Source organism: Rutidosis leptorrhynchoides, chromosome 9 (assembly GCF_046630445.1).
Source record: "Rutidosis leptorrhynchoides isolate AG116_Rl617_1_P2 chromosome 9, CSIRO_AGI_Rlap_v1, whole genome shotgun sequence".
NCBI classification, from domain to species: domain Eukaryota; kingdom Viridiplantae; phylum Streptophyta; class Magnoliopsida; order Asterales; family Asteraceae; genus Rutidosis; species Rutidosis leptorrhynchoides.
Window position 1 is genome coordinate 340,469,013 of NC_092341.1, and position 19,275 is coordinate 340,488,287.

General features: G+C 32.3%; 2 protein-coding genes across 2 annotated transcripts; both read right to left on the reverse strand.

Annotated features, from left to right (window-relative positions):
• Positions 1-4,072: 4,072 nt before the first annotated feature.
• LOC139869120 (uncharacterized) lies at positions 4,073-5,065 on the reverse strand. Its single transcript, XM_071857444.1, has 2 exons — positions 4,562-5,065; positions 4,073-4,447 (listed from the first exon to the last, which is right to left on the reverse strand). Exons 1-2 carry the CDS (start codon positions 5,063-5,065, stop codon positions 4,073-4,075), a joined length of 879 nt encoding a protein of 292 aa, XP_071713545.1.
• A 2,190-nt stretch (positions 5,066-7,255) lies between these two features.
• On the reverse strand, positions 7,256-10,911 carry LOC139866221 (beta-carotene hydroxylase 2, chloroplastic-like). Its single transcript, XM_071854374.1, has 7 exons — positions 10,353-10,911; positions 9,959-10,018; positions 9,758-9,829; positions 8,781-8,915; positions 8,413-8,538; positions 7,645-7,701; positions 7,256-7,525 (listed from the first exon to the last, which is right to left on the reverse strand). The coding sequence occupies exons 1-7, from the start codon at positions 10,770-10,772 to the stop codon at positions 7,451-7,453; spliced, it is 945 nt and encodes a 314-aa protein (XP_071710475.1). The 5' UTR covers positions 10,773-10,911; the 3' UTR covers positions 7,256-7,450.
• Positions 10,912-19,275: the final 8,364 nt, after the last annotated feature.

Sequence of the window (19,275 nt, forward strand, 5' to 3'; positions counted from 1 at the left end):
AATTATGATACAAAACCCAATTACCCAATTTTAGTAATTAGACCAACATCATGATTACTTCGGATTAAATAAGCATAATAATAACTTAGCTACGAGACATTAAATTAAAAAGGTTGAACATAACTTACAATGATTAAAAATAGCGTAGCGTTACACGGACAGAATTTCGACTTACACCCTTACAACATTCGCTAACATACCCTTATTATTAAGATTAAAATTAAAATTAAAATTAAAATTAAAATTAAATTATATATATATATATTACGTATATATTGAGAGAAGAAGGAAAAAAAAGATGATTAAAAATGCTCAGAATTCGGTTGCTTTTATAGGGATTTTCAAAACTTGGGGCTCCGCGACTCGCGGCATTTTTGGCTTTCAAACTCCGCGAGTCGCGGAGTTTGAAATTACAGCTCACCCATTTTGGAGTCTCTCTTGCCGACGGTTTTTATTTATTTATATAATATATAAATAATTATAAGAATTATTTAAATATTATATTATATTTATGTGCATAGTTGTCTTGTAATTTTTAGTCCGTTGCGTCGAGCGTTGAGAGTTGACTCTGGTCCTGGTTCCGGATTTTCGAACGTCCTTGCGTACAATTTAATATCTTGTACTTTGCGTTTTGAATCTTGTACTCTTGTAATTTCGAGACGTTTCTTATCAATAATTGGAACCTCTTTGATTGTCTTTTGTACTTTTGAGCTTTTTGGTCGTTTGCGTCTTCAATTCGTCGAATCTGTCTTTTGTCTTCACCTTTTATTATTTAAACGAATATTACTTGTAAATAGAACAATTGCAACTAAAAGCTTGTCTTTCTTGAGGAATAATGCTATGAAATATATGTTCGTTTTTAGCATTATCAATGAGAATACATGCAGTTTTATAAATGTTTTACGAAATAGACACAAGTAATTGAAACTACATTATATGGGTGAATGATCGAAGCCGAATATGCCCCTTTTGCTTGGTAGCCTAAGAATTAGTAAACCGATCTACTAATTGACGCGAATCCTAAAGATAGATATATTGGGCCTAACAAACGCCATCCAAAGTACCAGATATTTTAGTACTTCGAATTCATTTTTATCATGTCCGATGGATTTCTCGAAATGATAGGGGATATTCTTATATGCCTCTTGTTAATGTCGGTTACCAGGTGTTCACCATATGAATGATTTTTATCTCTATGTATGAGATGTATATTGAAATATGAAATCTTGTGGTCTATTATTACGATTTGATAAATATACAGGTTAAACCTATAACTCACTAATATTTTTGTTGACGTTTAAAGCATGTTTATTCCCAGGTGATTATTAAGAGCTTCCGCTGTTACATGCTAAAATATGGACAAGATTTGGTGTCAGCATGCTTGTATAATATTGTTTAAAACTGCATTCGAGATTTACTTTGTTGTAACATATTAATATTGTAAACCAATATGTATTGGTAGTGTGTAAGTGTGATATTTTTAGATTATCATTTCTGGATAATCTAGGTGGTGTCCTTTTAACCTTGTCGATAAAATAAAGGTTATGGTTTGTTTTAAAAACGAATGCAGTCTTTGAAAAACGTCTCATATAGAGGTCAAAACCTCACAACGAAATCAATTAATATGGAACGTTTATAATCAATATGAACGGGACATTTTAAGAAGAGCATGATTAACCGATTCGATCTCATTTCCACAAAGAGGACAAAGAGTAGAATGAACATCAACTCCCCGCTTATCGAGTTCGGACAAGACAGGGAGCCTTTCCTTTTTTGCCCTCCAAACGAACACCTCCACCTTTTTTGGAACATAATTATTCTTCATTGTAGCCGAAGTTGCACCATTAGTACCGTATGTTCTCGACATAATAAGCTTTGTTAATTTTTTTGTTGAGAACAAACCATTTCCGCTTAATTTCCAAGAAAAAGTATCTTCTTTCTCCGGATTTATTGCAATCGCTGTCACCAATCCCATAAGCTCGTCAAATTCATCCTTCGTACTTCCTGCTAAACTTCGTGACCATTCCCAATAGGTTATGGTCGAACCTGACCCGAGATCATACAGCAGCCGATTAGAAACAAGAGCGAGGGGGTTTGATTCAAGCCTCACTAACCTCTTGAAAATCTCCTTGAGCGGTTTATCTTTTAGCCAAGCGTCTTCCCAAAATCTTGTCTTGCACCCATTACCAATCTTTCTCTCGAATGAACTTGTAAATTCAACGCCCATGTTATTTATCTCGAATCCTGCTTTGACAATATTACTCCACAAAGAATTGTTAGAAATATTATTCCCACCCGAAAAAAGGAGTCCCGAATCCCTATAAATGCTTTTAATAACCTTAACCCACAAGGAAGTGGTTTCGGTTAAGAACCTCTACCACCACTTGCCAATTAAGGCTAAATTTTTACAATTTAAGGAACCCAAGTTAAGTCCGCCATCCACATAAGGGCGAATGACATCATCCCATTTTACCCAAGAGATTTTTGTGTTATCACCCGACCCGCCCCAAAAAAATTTTCTTCTTTCACACTCGAGTTTTTTGAGCACGGAGGGCGGGGCACGGAAGAGCGAGAAAAAAAATACAATGGCAAGCTATTTAGAACCGCATTCACAAGAGTTAAACGTCCACCAAATGAAATCTTACGCGCTTTCCAATCCGACAACCTCTTTTCAAATTTTTCTATCACCGGCTTCCAATTTACAAGTTTTTTCATATTAGCACCAATGGGGAGACCGAGATATGTCATTGGAAAAGATCCCGTTTTACACCCAAACAAACTAGCCATAAGATCCACTTCATTCTTATCTACGCACACCCCGAACAAATTGCTTTTACCATAGTTGACTTCTAATCCGGAACTAAGTTCATAACATTTTAGGAGCTTCATAAGATTCTTAATGTTCTCAAAGCTCCATTTTCCGAAAAAATGGTGTCATTCGCGTATTGTAAATGGGATATACGTACTTTATCATGACCAATCTCAATGCCTTCAAAAAGATTTTTTGACACCGCCGACTTAGCCAACCAATTAAGACCTTCGACCGCAATGATGAAAAGAAAAGGCGAGAGAGATCGCCTTGTCTAACACCTTTCCCTAGTTTAAACTCCTTAGTGGGGGAGCCATTAACTAAAACCAAAATTGATGCCGAATTAAGACATGATGAAATCCACTTTCTCCATTTAGCACCAAAACCCATCAACACCATCATCTCATCTACGAACTCCCAATTAATGCTATCGAATGCCTTCTCGAAGTCAACATTGAAAACCATGCTTTTTAAATGCTTGTTCTTAAGAAACTCAATAGATTCATTTGCCACCAAGACTCCATCAATGATGTTCCTCCCTTTAATGAACGCGCTTTGCTCGAAACCAATTAAATTTGGGACAACCTTCTTAATTCGATTAGAAAGAATTTTCGCGATAATTTTGTAGAAACTACCAATAAGACTAATCGGCCGGTATTCATTCAAACTCATCGGGTTAGCAATCTTCGGAACAAGAGTAATGAAAGACGAATTACAACCCGGAGATATGGTACCCGTTTTCCAAAAGAACCGGATAGCCTCAACCAAATCCTCTCTAATAATGGACCAAAACTTTTTGAAGAACTTCATGTTAAAACCATCGGGTCCCGGGGCTTTATTACTTGCGCAATTTTTTTTAAAGCATCCCAAATCTCCTCCTCATCAAACTGCAACTCGAGGTTATTTTCCTCTTCTTGTGTAAGCCTGAAGCAATCTGTGAAGGCCTCATTTGCATGAAGAGTCGGCCCAATTTCAACAGTAGCAGGTGGCCCGCCAACATGGAAGGCCGAGGGATCAGGCAGCTCATTTCTGGACATAGGACCCGTATCCAGGCCAGACACTCCAGGCCCAATAGGCCCAACCACCTGGTCTGTGTTGCTGTTAAGTCCAGCCCGTGAGACAGAAGCCACATCACAGAAGGATCGGAAGCTAGGCCTGACACTTTTATTAGCAGAGTAAATTTTTTGAAAATGTCCGAACACCGCTTCCTTAACAACCATTGGATCTTCACACCAAGTGCCATTAATGTTAACTCCACGAAAATTACTTTTTGCTATTTTTCCTTCGGATTGAAGCATGGAAAAACTTTGAATGTTCATCCCCTTCCAACGCCCATTTTAATCTCGCCTTTTGTTTTAACATATTCGATTTAATGTTTTCCTTCTCCACCCAATGACGTCTACACTCCAACCATCTATCTCGATCTTGTTCCGTAAGGTTAGTCGAATCGGCTTTTAACTCCCATTCCATGGCCTCCCTTTTATAAGATTCAATCTCATCATCAAGAGTTCCGGACTTTTTTGAGCTCCAATCTCTCAAAGCCCTTTTGACATTTTTTAACATATCTCTAAACATACAATCCTTTCTCGAGCCCCTAATTGGATGACCCCAAGCATCCATCACAATTTTATCCACTTCCTAATCATTGAACCATTCATCAAAGACTTTAAATGGTTTTGGGCCATAGTCGACATGCTTATCTCTTAAAACCAAAGGGCAGTGATCCGAAAGATGTCTATCTAGAGCAATTACCGAGAGATCTTCCCATAAATTAAGGAAGCTATTATTTACAAGGAATCTATCAAGCCTACTAAACTTCAAGCCATCATCACTAATCCTCGTGAATTTTCTCCCATTAATCTCAATCTCAATCAAACCATTCCTTATGATAAATTCATTGAATCTATCCGCCCGACTTTGAATAAATTGAGAATTAAGTCGATCCTCCAAAACCCTCACCTCATTAAAATCACCAACAAGTAGCCACGATGTATCAACACTTTGGATTAATCCTTCTAGGGAATCCCATAAGGCCTCTTTGCCCCGATCATTATGAGGACCATACACGTTAACAATAATAGATTCAAATCCCGACGTTATCCATTTACCTCTTATTGCAAAGAAGTTATCACACCCGGTACACTCAATAATATCAAAGGCATTAGAATCCCAAATGACCAACAAATCACCCGATCTACCAGATGCTTCTTTTTGGACATACCCGAAGTTGGAACCCCCCACAATGTAGTAATCCATCTATCATCTAAAGTACCGCACTTAGTTTCCTGAAAAACTGCTATGCACGGTTTTTCTTTTACACAAATGTTTCTGACCCAACCGAACTTCCCCTTAACCGCGTACCCTCGAACATTCAGAGACAAAACCTTCATAAGGAAATAAAAGTAAACGAAGCAGAAACAAAAATGGACTTACTGAGATACAGAGGGAGGCCAAATCAGGCCGATTTGCTCCCCATAACACCTCAGCTCATCCATATTTATGGATCTGGAAGAAACACCAGATTTGTTCTTTTTCGCAGTCTTCTTTGCTCTAAAACCACAACCTTTACATATGTATTTAGATGCATCACCATAATTGACTCCCACTCGAGCCCTATTCTTCAATCTCATAATCCTGGATGACGCCTTATAATTACCCTGGTTGAACCTAGTATTTTGATCAGTTGTATTTTGTTGACCTCTTTCATATTTCGACGAAGATACCTTTGTTATAAAGTTTTTATTTTTTTTTATTTTTTATTTTTGTCAAAAATGGAAATAAAAAAATTGAGGTGATTAAAAAAGTCAGAAATATTCATATGATATACAATATTTATTAGTTAGGTTGTACATATCTAGTTACGTCATCATTGAATGACCGTAACAAAAAATTTGTAGTTTGTCCAGAAGAGAAACAATACAAATGATCAAATAGTCATTTGTTTAGTGGTACTAAGGTGACATTTTTAATTAATAAATCGAGTCTTCTAAGTTTTGAAAAAAAAAACAATTATAAATATTTTTGGATTGATTTGTGAGGGTGACTGGGTGAGTTAATGGGTTAGGTAAATTGGTTAAAATTAGTTAAGCGCGAACCGTAGTTGACTGAGTGTTAGAATGAGGTCGGTTAGTCGGCTACGCAATAGTGGGACCAAAAAGCCAACGAATGATAAATTAAAATATTTTGAATTATTAATTTGTGTAGGTCAAGGTGGAATATATTATATTTGTGTGGAGGTCAAGGTGGAATATGTAACATTTTCCCCTTTTTTAAAAGCTCATCAAGAGGACTAAACCATCGATGTACTTATCTTTCGCAGATGTATAACCCGTCATCAACTACTAGTCAGGAGAAAATTCGATCGAATTCGAAAGCATGAGGGGTAAAAGCCCCCTCCCCCAATGCCCCTTCAACGCGATGTGCGGAATGCACCCTTGGGTGGGAATTCAAGGGTTAAGGGGCAACCTTGTGTGAAACGCTGCACCTCACGAGAGTCGAACTCCTGACCTCTCGCTAAAAAAAGTTTTATTAAGTTTGTGGTTGTCTTGGTTGTGTGATCGGCTTGTTTGTTTCTTTACTATCGGGGCTCATCGTTTTACCGATTGCTTTTGATTAGGTAGAGTTAAAGCTAGCTTCAAATTGTGACATTTACATGTTTAGAGTCTATTTGGTGTGTTCTGTTTGTATCAGGTCTTTCATTTTTTTGTATCAGGTCTTTCATTTTTTTATGAAAATTTCTATTTTACAGTATCCGTTATTTCAATAAAAAAAATATATTAATATTAAGTATCGATTATGGTTTTAAGCCCAAAAAATAATTAAAGTTAAATTAAAGTCAAAGATAAATTATAAAGATATGCGGAGTAATTTTTATCTCTAGCATTAATTTTTTAATTTCTTGATTCTAAGAAAAATATGTACTCGTCTAAATGTTTTAACTTGATTCAAATTTATAAATATTAATTTAATTAAAATTGCAATTTCAGAATATTATCTCATCTTATTATTATATTAGTAAAAAGTAAAGAATGCATAAAAAGTTCCTAACAAATTTATCTATGTTTTACTAGTTACTAGAATAAAGCACAATAAAGCACATCATCCGGGTTCAATTCTTAACTATGCCAAATTGTTCAAAAAGGGAATGTGACTAGAAGGTGCGCATAAGCGCAATTCACCCGGTACCAGGTCTCGCGCCGGAGGCTTGATTACCCGAGGTTTTTTACCTTCTATGAGAGAGCTAATGTGCTCGTTTATAGGAGGGTTTCCTCGCTTAAAAAAAAAAAAAAAAAAAAAAAAAAAAAAGAAAAGAATAAAGCACAATTTTGAAAGCTTGTTAAAAACATGCTTTTTCAACACATCTAAAACGCGACAGACATCGTGAAAACGTAATTATAGTTTCACCGGCGTAGTTACGTGCAATATAACACAAAGAGTTCGAATAAATAAAATAAAATAAAAAAGCACTACGTAATTAGATAAAATAACAAAAATGCATTCCGTACGTCTCAATTATATATGTCATTGCTTTCATTCTTTCTTTTTCTACCTTATAACTTTTCTATACGTGACCAAAAGGCGAATAACACAATTAACAAACAAACTCAAATTTAAATTAATTTGTATTTACGTTGATTGTTCTTATTTATTATACAACTTGATTCTTCTTTGAATCTCCTTCTCCAACTCCTCGTTTCCTCCCACTTCTTCAAGCTCCTACACAACCATCAACAAAAATTTAAAGCCATAATCCATATAAAATCGCCTTAACGAAATTATAAATTAAGATCATAATCATAATCCTAATTATAACTTAAAATTTGGACACTTCTTACCATAGGTCCCAAGAATAATCCGTAAGGAACTCCATTGAATTTTTCCGTGTGATGCAACTGAAAACACCAATTTGTGTGATCAAGGGTTAATTGTGTCAAACTGTAACAAACATAGTTACACTTTCGTAATATAGTATTTAACGTAATTACAATAAATTGTAACCATCACGAGAAGGTCTAGTAGTGGTTGAAGTCTTATTATCATGCATCTTGCGTGTTTTAATGAAAATCTTTGCGTTCCAAAAAAAAGAGATTCAAACTTCACTAGCATTATATATTAGGGTCTTCCGGAAAAATGTCGTAAATATTAATGGAGTAAATTGTAGGCCGCGTACACTTAAGTAAAAATATTTGGTCTCTCCATGAAGTCCGAACAGATGAAATATTAAATGTTTTTTTTTTTTTGAAATATTATTGTTTATCCGTTTACATTATAATGTAATATATTCAGTATAGTAATCGTAATGTATGTATATGTATATGTATATGTATGTATATATATATATGTATATATATATATATATATATATATATATATATATAAAAACAAATGAAATGAATTATAGCTGTCATAAACAATAGGATTTTGTGAATTTTGTTGGAACCAAACGACAAACTTTTTGAAACTACATACTGTATAATTTTTGAGAAATTATAATAATTGTAATAATAATAATAATAATTATTAGAAATTAAAATGAATTTAAAGGGAGAGATATAAAGGAAGGTGGATGAATGGTGTTCACATGTTAATAGTGTACAATGTACCTGATGAGCAGCTGCAACCTTACGAAGGTAGGGTACATTTGCAATGGGACCCACTTGGAATCTCTTATGAACAAGTCCATCGTGGACGAACATGTACGCCATTCCAAACACCGTTATCCCTAGCCCCTGTGCACCAATCACCACATAATTTAAATCAACTTTTTTAGTAACACTTTTTGTTTTTTCAAAAACTAGAAAGAAAAAAAACATTTTCACGATCTATCGTTAGGTAACCGTTGTAATCAACACCCACCTTAAACCTATAATGTACTTCCTATTATATGTCCATTTTAATGCCCGTCCAAATTTGTAGTATTTAATTGTGACATTTTATAACTTTTGCAACACACAAAATTTGAGTGACTTACCGCACCAAAGCATAGACCGGGAAAGATGCCCTTGTGGAAGAAACCGTAGTTGAGTAACGAAATTGCTGGAACTGCGTTTATGATGGCAAACACGTCGTTGAGCTCGAACGGCCCGTCTCTTGGTTTATGATGCGACTGCAATAAAATTTAACATAAATATAATCAAACAGACTAGTCATTAACTAAACGTTTTCGGTCTCAAATAAGTGCATCTCTTTCTGTTTCTTCTTTTATTTACGATAGATTAGTGACTTGTCAATTTTGTGTTGTAATTAAAGTTAGTGATAATTAAATAATTAAAAGTAATAAATTGTGATAAAACAGTAAGTTTAATTACGAGTATTTTTTTGGGACATACTACGTATAACAATAATTTGAATAACACCATATTTTGACTTTGATTCCTTGATTAGGGGAAAAGGTTCATGGGAAGATAGATAGATATGCCATCAGTGTTGCAAAAAACCCGATTACTCGCCGATTAATCCTCGATTAATCATTTTTAAGAAGAGTCGTTCCGATTTCCAAAAATCCGTTTAATTAAACAGTCAACATCATTTGATGGTTCAAAATCGAATTTGGTAATCAAAGTTGGTCAAAGTTAAAAATGGTTAACATTTTAACATGAATTTATACTAAAAATTTATAGTTTTTGAGCAAAATAGATAATTTTAGACAATTACGTTAGAGTTTATTTTTATATTTATGGTTTTTTTCTATATTTACACATATAATTTTTAAAATTTAGCATTTTAATGTATACAGTACAATTCGATTAATCCCCGAACAGCGAATTTATGCCATACATAAATATGGTACCATAGGGATCCATAATATAATAATTAAATAAATAAACAGTTAGGAATAATAAATAAGCTAGCAATTAACTACAGTATAAAATTCAACTATAAAGATTTGGAGTCAAACACAAAATCTATTTAGTTATTTTTAATTCGCTAATTAATTAAATTTATTACCTCATGCATGTGCCACAATGAAGCATGCCATAGCGCTTCATGCGCCCATCTTGCCCAGTATTCCATTCCTACCTGCACATAATAATTCATAAACATTTCACCCAAATTAAAATTAAATAAATTCTCATTTACAAACAGCAATTAAAATACGTATATTTTTATATATCGATCGATAATAATAATAAAGAGATGAGTGTATACCGCTGCACCAACAGAAAGAGCAAATGTACCAAACATCTCCACATAGGGAATTTCTCCACCCTGCACAAAATTCATTTACTTTCATCCAAAATAGGATTTATATGCTTTTAATCTAATCTAATTTAATTATTTAATTATGATTATTAAAAATATAACGTTTTACTGTATTTATTATGCAACCTAGCGTTCACTTTGTTTTTATGAATCAAAAAACTTACGAGTTTATTCGTTACCAATTTATGTAACCATATTATTTAACCCGATACCAAGTAAAATTTCGTCTCATTTTAATGATACCAAATTTTACATAAATTAGTATCTGGTTGAAACATTACGTAGTATATATCAATTGGTAAAAATACATACATTAAAAAATATAAAAAAAAAAAAATACCTCCATTTGCCAGGAAAAGCGATAATAAACAGCCATAATAGCCATAGAAGTGATACCAAGAGTAGACATAATAGCTGCAACGAGATAAGTAAATCTCTCCGATTTTTTTCTCGCCATTTTCTCGTCAATAACTCGTTGGTTACTAATACTACTACTACTACTCGGAGTACTAATAATTACCGGAATTATCTCGTCCGAGTCACTTGTTTCTTCAACAATTTGTGTTTCAAACTTTTTATCACCGGCGACAAAACAAACGGTTAAACTACTAGACCGTCGTCTGACTTGAACAAGTGGATCAAAATATCGGATGGTGGTTTTGAATCTGGAAGAAGGTTTTTGAAATGGAGTTCGAGTTAACCGGAAAGAGCGGGAGCTGCTACAGGGGACGGCGATTGCGGCTACTGTAGCTGCCGCCATTGAAATGGGCGGAATTGAATTGGTGGAGAGATTAGGGGCGGTGGAATTGGAGAAATGGGTGTATAGATGTAGACCACATGTTGGTTTGGGTGTGGCAAGTGAGTCCTTTTTATACTCGCTCTGTCACCAACTTGATTGCACTAGTTTTTGGTATTTAAGTGCGTCTTGCAATTGGTGTTTTCTCAAATGATATTTTAATATATATATATATATATATATATATATATATATATATATATATATATATATATATATATATATATATATATATAATATATATATATATATAACGGATAAACTTATATTAACAAGCAGGCAGGATCATCGGAAGAATGAATCCTCCTTCAAACTTACAAACCAAATAAACCCGAGCATAACTAAACAAAAACAACAAGAAGCTAGCAACCAAAACAAAGAAAAATGCCACAATCTAAACAACAATGGAGGATTAAGATGTATCTAAAAACAAAGAGGAAGATCACCAATGTAGGATCCAAGAACGCTCAAGCGTCTTTGATGAATCCGCCAAACACCACCAACTCCTCGGCGTGAGTCAATATCTTTGTAGTTTCTTTTTTCGGCTTCCTAGCTTGTAACGTATCGGAAGACAAATCTTTTGAATTAGCAACGAGTCTCTATTGAACTCCTTTCATATTGTCTATAACCTTATAGAAAGCCGCCAAAGAATCGCCCTTGGTGATACCATAGTACTCCTTTTTCATATTGGAATAAATTTTAAAAAACTGTAATAAGTATTCCTTGGTTAAAATTAATTATCTCTAAATAAAAAACATACCATTTAAAAAAAATTATTATTAATTGTATTTTATCAGTACTACAATTTTCTACCTTACCTTTTATTTATATCTACATACACACATTAGAATTAGAATTAAAATTAGAAGTATACACCAATTGAGATATTGATTAGTTTTTATCATCATTATTTCCATATGTACTAAATGCAATCAAAAATATGGTCGCTTTATTTTATAATGTATGTAGTTTTTGGTAGGGAAAGTTTGAGTTAAATGTGATTTAGTTAGGGATAAAACATGTAATTACTTAGGGATAAGTTTGAGTTAAGTGAGTTTTAGTGAGGGGCTAAGATGTAACTTTTTAATAGTAAATAAAATCCACCTAAATTTTTAACGAGATTTATCTTTTTTTCGTCCGCGATTTAGGTTCATCGGTCATCACCGTTCAACTCGAAATAATTTTACGAACAAAACACAAGTAAAAATATTCAAAACGGAGCTTCTTTTTTTAAGGGTAACATATATATAATAAACAAACCCAATTTATTATATCAAGTGGAAGACTAGAGTAATCATGAGTTTGTAAGGGACAAGACCTGAGTTCGATTCTTCCTATCCCCTTTTTTCTTCTTTTAGTTCGCAATTTTTTTTTAGTTCTCGCTCAATATAAGAATCATAAAAGACGTTAAAATATTCTGCTGCAACGCGCGGTCCGAAATCTTTTCTAGTTAGTTTGATTTGAGTTTAAGCGTGAGGATATTGAAATTTGACATAAATAGAAAAAATATAAATCTATAGTATTATATAAATCTTTAAAATGATAATGTCATAAATAAGAATTATTTAAGCTTAAAAAATTTCAAAAATAAAGAAAAAAAATTTAAACCTCTCATGATGATGTCATTAAAATAAATAATTATTTTTAATAAAAATATTAACATGTTAATTGTATAATATATGAACCATTATGTACAACTTTATGATAAAATACCCCCATCACTATATGTACAATTTTTTGAACTATTATGTATAACTTTATGGTAAAACATTTTCATAATCATATTTACAATATTTGAAACATTATGTACAACATTATAATAAAACACCCTAATGACCATATGTAAAAATTTAAAGCATATTGTACAACATTCATATAATAATTGTATTTTAGTTTTTTTTTAAATTAAATAGGCATTTGTTTTTACTAATAATTATTATTAAAAATATAAATACTCAATTTAGAGCAAACTTTATTATTATTATTATATTATTATTAGTATTATTTATAAGTTCTTTTTGCGGAATTAATTACGTTACATATGTACGCAAAATACATGTCTCAATAAAATATTGTAATGTAACTTTTATGACAAGAAAAATAATAATTGTGATGAAAATTAGATGAAAGTGGTGGGAGAACGTAGTTCATTTATTCTGACCAAGTTAAGTATAACAATATGTTTGTAAAAATAACGACAAGTTTCTTAGTCGGAATCTGTGGTTTCACATGTCATTAAACTAAATGACTTTAGCATGTACGCTCACTTAATACCTAAACCATATCATTTAACTGTTTCATTTAAACAAACTTGTGGTTCCTTTGATCATTTCACTAGTAATTAATGATATGGAAATACAACTTAACAATGAAACATACTCCGTAAAAAACAATGACACATGTTAATTTATCTTCAATTGTAACCATTTTCCAATCAAGCACCATTTTAAATACTAAATTGAAATTAATATCCTTTGTGAACAAAAAAACACGATATTTCTTTTATTGAGAAATTTGGAGAACTGATTCTGGGCAAATCAAATAAATAAGGACTTTATTTTCTTCTTATAGTCCGTAATTCTACTTGCTAGAGAGAAATTTGTGAATTTTATCTCGTATTTTTTTAGTAATTTGTCCTTTATCAAAACTAATATTTATGATAAATCTCCTACTATAACAATTGACATTTACAATTTGTTATCAAAAGTTTTTTAAACTACAATATCGACATCGAATGCGCTCATTTGTCACTCACACGGGCGTTTGGAGAAAACCTAAGTCGCAACGATGTTGGAAGTACCATCGAAGATTGAGAACCCCCTCCCCCAAGAGATCTTCCCAAATCGAATTGATGTTGACAGTACCATCAAAGGTTGGAAACTCATTGTTTGGAGTGAGAATCGAACTTGGATTAGCAGTACCCCAAGTTGGATCTCACCCCCATACTACTTTAGCAAAATTTCGTTGTACAATTTGTTATCAATTAAAAACAAAATGAAATTAATAATTTTATACCCGTTATCATTGATCATTAATACCTGGTAAATCTTATGAACACGGGTAAATAAAGCAGAATAACAAAAACTGAAAGTAACAATACTTTTGTTGCGTTTTTAATGTTATATATCATACTTGTTTTTATGAACGGTGATATCGACATCGAATGCTCTCATTGTCATTCACATACGCGTTAAGAGAAAACCCAATTCGCGACGTTGTTGGCAGCACCATCGAAGGTTGGGAAAACTCCCAGAAACCTTTCCAAATCGCATTGATGTCGGCAATACCATCAAAGGTTGGAAACTCCCTGCTTGGAGTGAGAATCGAATGTGGGTTGACAGTACCTCAAGTTGGATCTCACCCCGTACCACTTAAGCCAAATTTAGATATCTACACATTAGAGATACGACACATACGTACATACGACTTTCATAAACTTATGATGCACATCGTACTTGAGCTTCTGAAAGAATGATTGTGATAATAGGTGAAATCTTTTGAATAAAACTCGCGGAAAATAAAAGGAAGAAAGTTAGATTCACTTGGTGTGGATCATGTATCCGAAAATGTATCTCGAGTTAACTTAAATTCTGGGTTGCTATCTCTGCACCCCCATTCGTGTATGTTTGTATATTTTTGCCGTGTTTTTCGGGATATCATAGTCATCTGCTGACTAACGCGTGTATGTGACGTCCCGTCTTTGTAATATTTTGTGGTATATATATATATATATATATATATATATATATATATATATATATATATATATATATATATATATATATATATATATATATATATATATATATATATATATATATAAAGGTTAAGGCTACCAAATATCTTTATACTTTTATTTTTGTTCCAATGTATGTTATATACCTAGAAAAATACCAATGTACGTCACATACTTTCAAAAAGTGTTCTAGTGTAGGCTATTGGTGACCGATTACCTGCATGTGCAGTCTCTGGAGCTAACGGACGGTAACAAGAAGCATTCATGGATCTAATTGATTAGCGTTTCAAGTTCTTAATTACTTCTTCAAGCTTCATGTTGCATAAGATCGTATTAATTCGTCTAAGAACAGCAATTTGAAAAGTCAAAGTTTATGAGAGTTTGGTCAACAATTCAATTGGATTGTTTCTCGAATGTCCAGGTCTTGATTTTAGTTCACGAATGTTAGGTGATTGAATTAAAACAACTTTCATGAAGAAATCGTATCCTAAAAACGCCTAAATGTTAACGCTTGTTAGCTTCATAGACTGCACACGCGGGTAACCGGTCACCAATAGTATACATTAGAATACTTTTTGAAAATATGTGACCTACACTGGTTTATCCTGAGTATATAGCCTACATTAAAACAAAAATAAAAGTATAAAGCTATTCGGTAGCCTTGACCCTATACATAAATATATAATTTTGCCTTTTAAAAAAATCTGCAAGATAACATACCCTAATAAATAGAGACCAAGATCTATCATTTATAAATGTTATGTAAAACTTTTAATTCATGGGCGGAGACAAGGAGGACATGGTGGTGCTCAACCTCCCCCAATGCCCAAATCTCGATCATTATCTATACTGTTGAACTGTTATTTAAAAATTAAAAGTGAAGGCGTCAATTGATTCTTTAGGTTTCAGATTGGTAAAATGGTGTTCTAGACTTCCACGTTAGGTGAGAAGAAAATGGTTTATTATTTCATTATAAGTCCTTTAACTAGTATCGTATATATCATTTTAACCCCTCAAGTTTACAATATATCAATTACAACCATCATGAAGATATCTATCTATAGTTAATATTAAAATTCTACAATGATGATGTCATTATTAGGCTAATTTCCTTTGTTAAAAAAAATCAAAAAGAAAAAGAAAAAAATCTAAGTATGGTGAGTGATGTTATTAATCTAAATAATTTTGAATTAAAATTAAATCTTATTAATTAATTATTATTATTACTTATTAATAATTATTTTAATTATTAAATTAAATAATTTTGAAGTATTTTGATTAATTATTTTGAATTGAGTACGAGAAGATATAAAAGCTAAGAAGAAGTAAACAATTCTAAATTTATATTTTAATTTATACTTTTAAAATAAAATGATAACCAATATTATCTCTTATGATTGGATGTGGATTGTTTAATATGCATTTTAGGTGTTTGATGAAATGTTCAGCTGACGAGTTTCTTAGTCGGACTATGTGGTTCCACGGGTCATTAAATTAAATAACTTTACCATTTACGTTCACTTAATACCTAAAACATATATTAAACTGTTTCGTTTAAACAAACTCGTGATTTCACGGGTCATTTCACTGTAAATAAATATTGTATTATCTAATGAGACAACATGTCAATACATGGCATAATTTGCAAAGAATCAAATATTATAATAATTAATATAGTAAATAAGTTACAACTCAATATTTTTATCCCTTTGAAAATAGAATATTTCTTTAATGTTTGAATAAGTTGTTACAGAATTTATATCAATAAGAAACTTAGAGAATTAATTTTTGCTAGTAACTCCGTGTGTATATATATATATATATATATATATATATATATATATATATATATATATATATATATATATATATATATATATATATATATATATATATGTGTGATGACCCGGAAAATTTCGACTTATTTAAACCAATTCTCTATATGATTTAATATTTTCGACATGATAAGCAACGAATTTTGACAAGTTTTAAAACTTTTGAAAATGATTTTTTTATATAACGGTTGACCACCTTGTTTGTCCAACGATTCACGAACGTTATAACATGTATTATATACATATTTTAATAAATATAAGAGTTTTCGATATATACGGAATCATGCAAATAATATTTATATACGAAATGATTAAAAATTTACTATTAAATGATGCTATTTCAAATTAAAATTTTTACGTATAAAGTCATTTTATTTTTATGATATAATTTTTGTATTTTTTTTTAAGAAACGAAGTTAAATTAATAATGTACAATTTGTAAAGCACAACGTACAACGTGTAGCTTAAATAGTTGAATTTAAATTAATTCATTTACTATTCACATGAAAACGACATGATAGAAATTATTAATTATAAGTTACATAGAATACCCCTGAAGTATTTAATAAATACGACTTTTTAAAATTTTAAACTTCATTTACGTATCATAATATTATAATATTATGTCGACGAGGAAGAAATCAAAAAATGTGAGCTGGAAAAGGGATCCATGCGATCGCATGGAATCCCCTCACATTCCCCATGCGATCGCATGGGGTCTGATATCAGGCCACATTATAAAGCTCGATCGTTTCTTCCATTTTTTTTACTCAATCTATCTCTCGACCTCTTCTCTCATATATATATATATATATATATATTATAAATTATTATTATTATTATTATTATTATTATTATTATTATTATTATTATTATTATTATTATTATTGAGATTAATATTATTATTAATCTTATTATTATTAATATTATTAATTAGTATTATACATAAAATACTACGACGAGGTTATGAGCGTGTCACTTTCAAAATGGTTTTCAAGCGGGATAGAGCTAAGGAAATTATGGGTTATTGCCAAGAAGGTTATGGATAATGTTCGGGGGTATATTTGTGAATCAAACCTAGTGTTTATCATCTCTGTTGCGTGTACGTACTTTCCTACAATATTGAATCTCAATATTGATACGTTGAGATCTACGGTTATTTGGTAATCCGAGTTTCGGTCATATTTTGGTGAACGACTTTATATGCTGCTAAGGTGAGTTTCATATGATCCCTTTTACTCTCTACATTTTTGGGCTGAGAATACACGCAAATGCTTTATTAACTGATATACAATATTTATATGCGTGAGTTTCATTTGCTCCCTTTTTAATTGCTTTTGCAATATATATTTTTGGGCTGAGAATACATGCACTTTATTTTAAACGCAATGGATACAAGTACATACTAAATTCTACACTGAGTTTGAACCAAAAATCCCTTAGCTTTGGTAACTGTTAACTGCCAGTTATAAGAACTGGTGGGCGCGAGTAGTAGTATATGGATCCATAGGGCTTGATATCCCCGTCCGAGCTAGAGCACTAGCCTTTTAACGGACGTATGCTATTTGAGAAGCGTACACGTTGGTTTACGTGTGTTATTAAGATGATTATACAAAGGGTACAAATTATATATACGTTAAGTTTAGTTACCAGGGTGCTCAATTTCGTAGAATATTTTGATAAACGTTTCTGGATGAAACAACTGAAATCTTGTGATCCACCTTTATGTACAGATTATATGATACATTAAAACTATGAACTCACCAACCTTTGTGTTGACACTTGTTAGCATGTTTATTCTCAGGTTCCCTAGAAGTCTTCCGCTGTTTGCTTATATATTAGACAAGCTATGTGCATGGAGTCTTACATGGCATATTTTTTCAAGGAAACGTTGCATTCACCAAATCATCACCAAGTATCTTATTTTGACTGCATTGTCAACGGAAGTACTGTTGTAAACTATTATTTATGGTGATTGTCTATATGAAGAAATCATCATATGTCGAAAACCTTTGATTTAAATATTCATTTATGGTGTGTCTTTTCAAAAGAATGCAATGTTTACAAAACGTATCATATAGAGGTCAAATACCTCGCAATGAAATCGATGAATGACGTGTTCGTCCATATGGATTTGGAGCGATCGTCACAGTTGGTATCAGAGCGTTGGTCCTAGCGAACCAGGTCTTGCATGAGTGTGTCTAACTGATAGTTGTTAGGATGCATTAGTAAGCCTGGACTTCGATCGTGTCTGCATGTTAAAAGTTTTGCTTATTATTTCTTGTCGGAAATTACATGCTTATCATTCTTAAAGTCTAAACACGTTTTTCTGCATTTATTGCATAAATAGTGTATAGAAAAAAAATTCATATCTTAGCGTATCTGTTACTGTAAACTTTTCCTGACATCTTCCGAAAATTTCTCCGTGATTTATGGAATTTGGTATTATATATACATATGTAAATTATGTATTGAAGAATACCAAACTAAATTCTATAATCTAATTCATATCAAAAATCATCTCCCTAATTATACAAGATGGATCCCGTATCTAGTTCAAATTCCTTAAACTCTGACAGCTATTCCGATATGGATATTCACCTGAACTCCGAAGACAGTGTAACCGGAATGGATCAACCAATTAGCCATCATCTATTCTGGATGAATTGGGGATGGGTTCGTAGCTTACTTAGTCATTGGAGACAAGAAGAAGGCGATCCCTTCCATCCACCACATTGCCCTCTTGGCGAAGAACCTGAAGCACTTACCGGCGAACCTGTTCGTAATACCATTTTCTCTCTCATTTCCAGAGTATCTAGTCATGATTATATACTATCTCACATTCTAAATCTTATTCGTCCGCTCGTCCGAACCACCGATCATCCCGGTATAATAG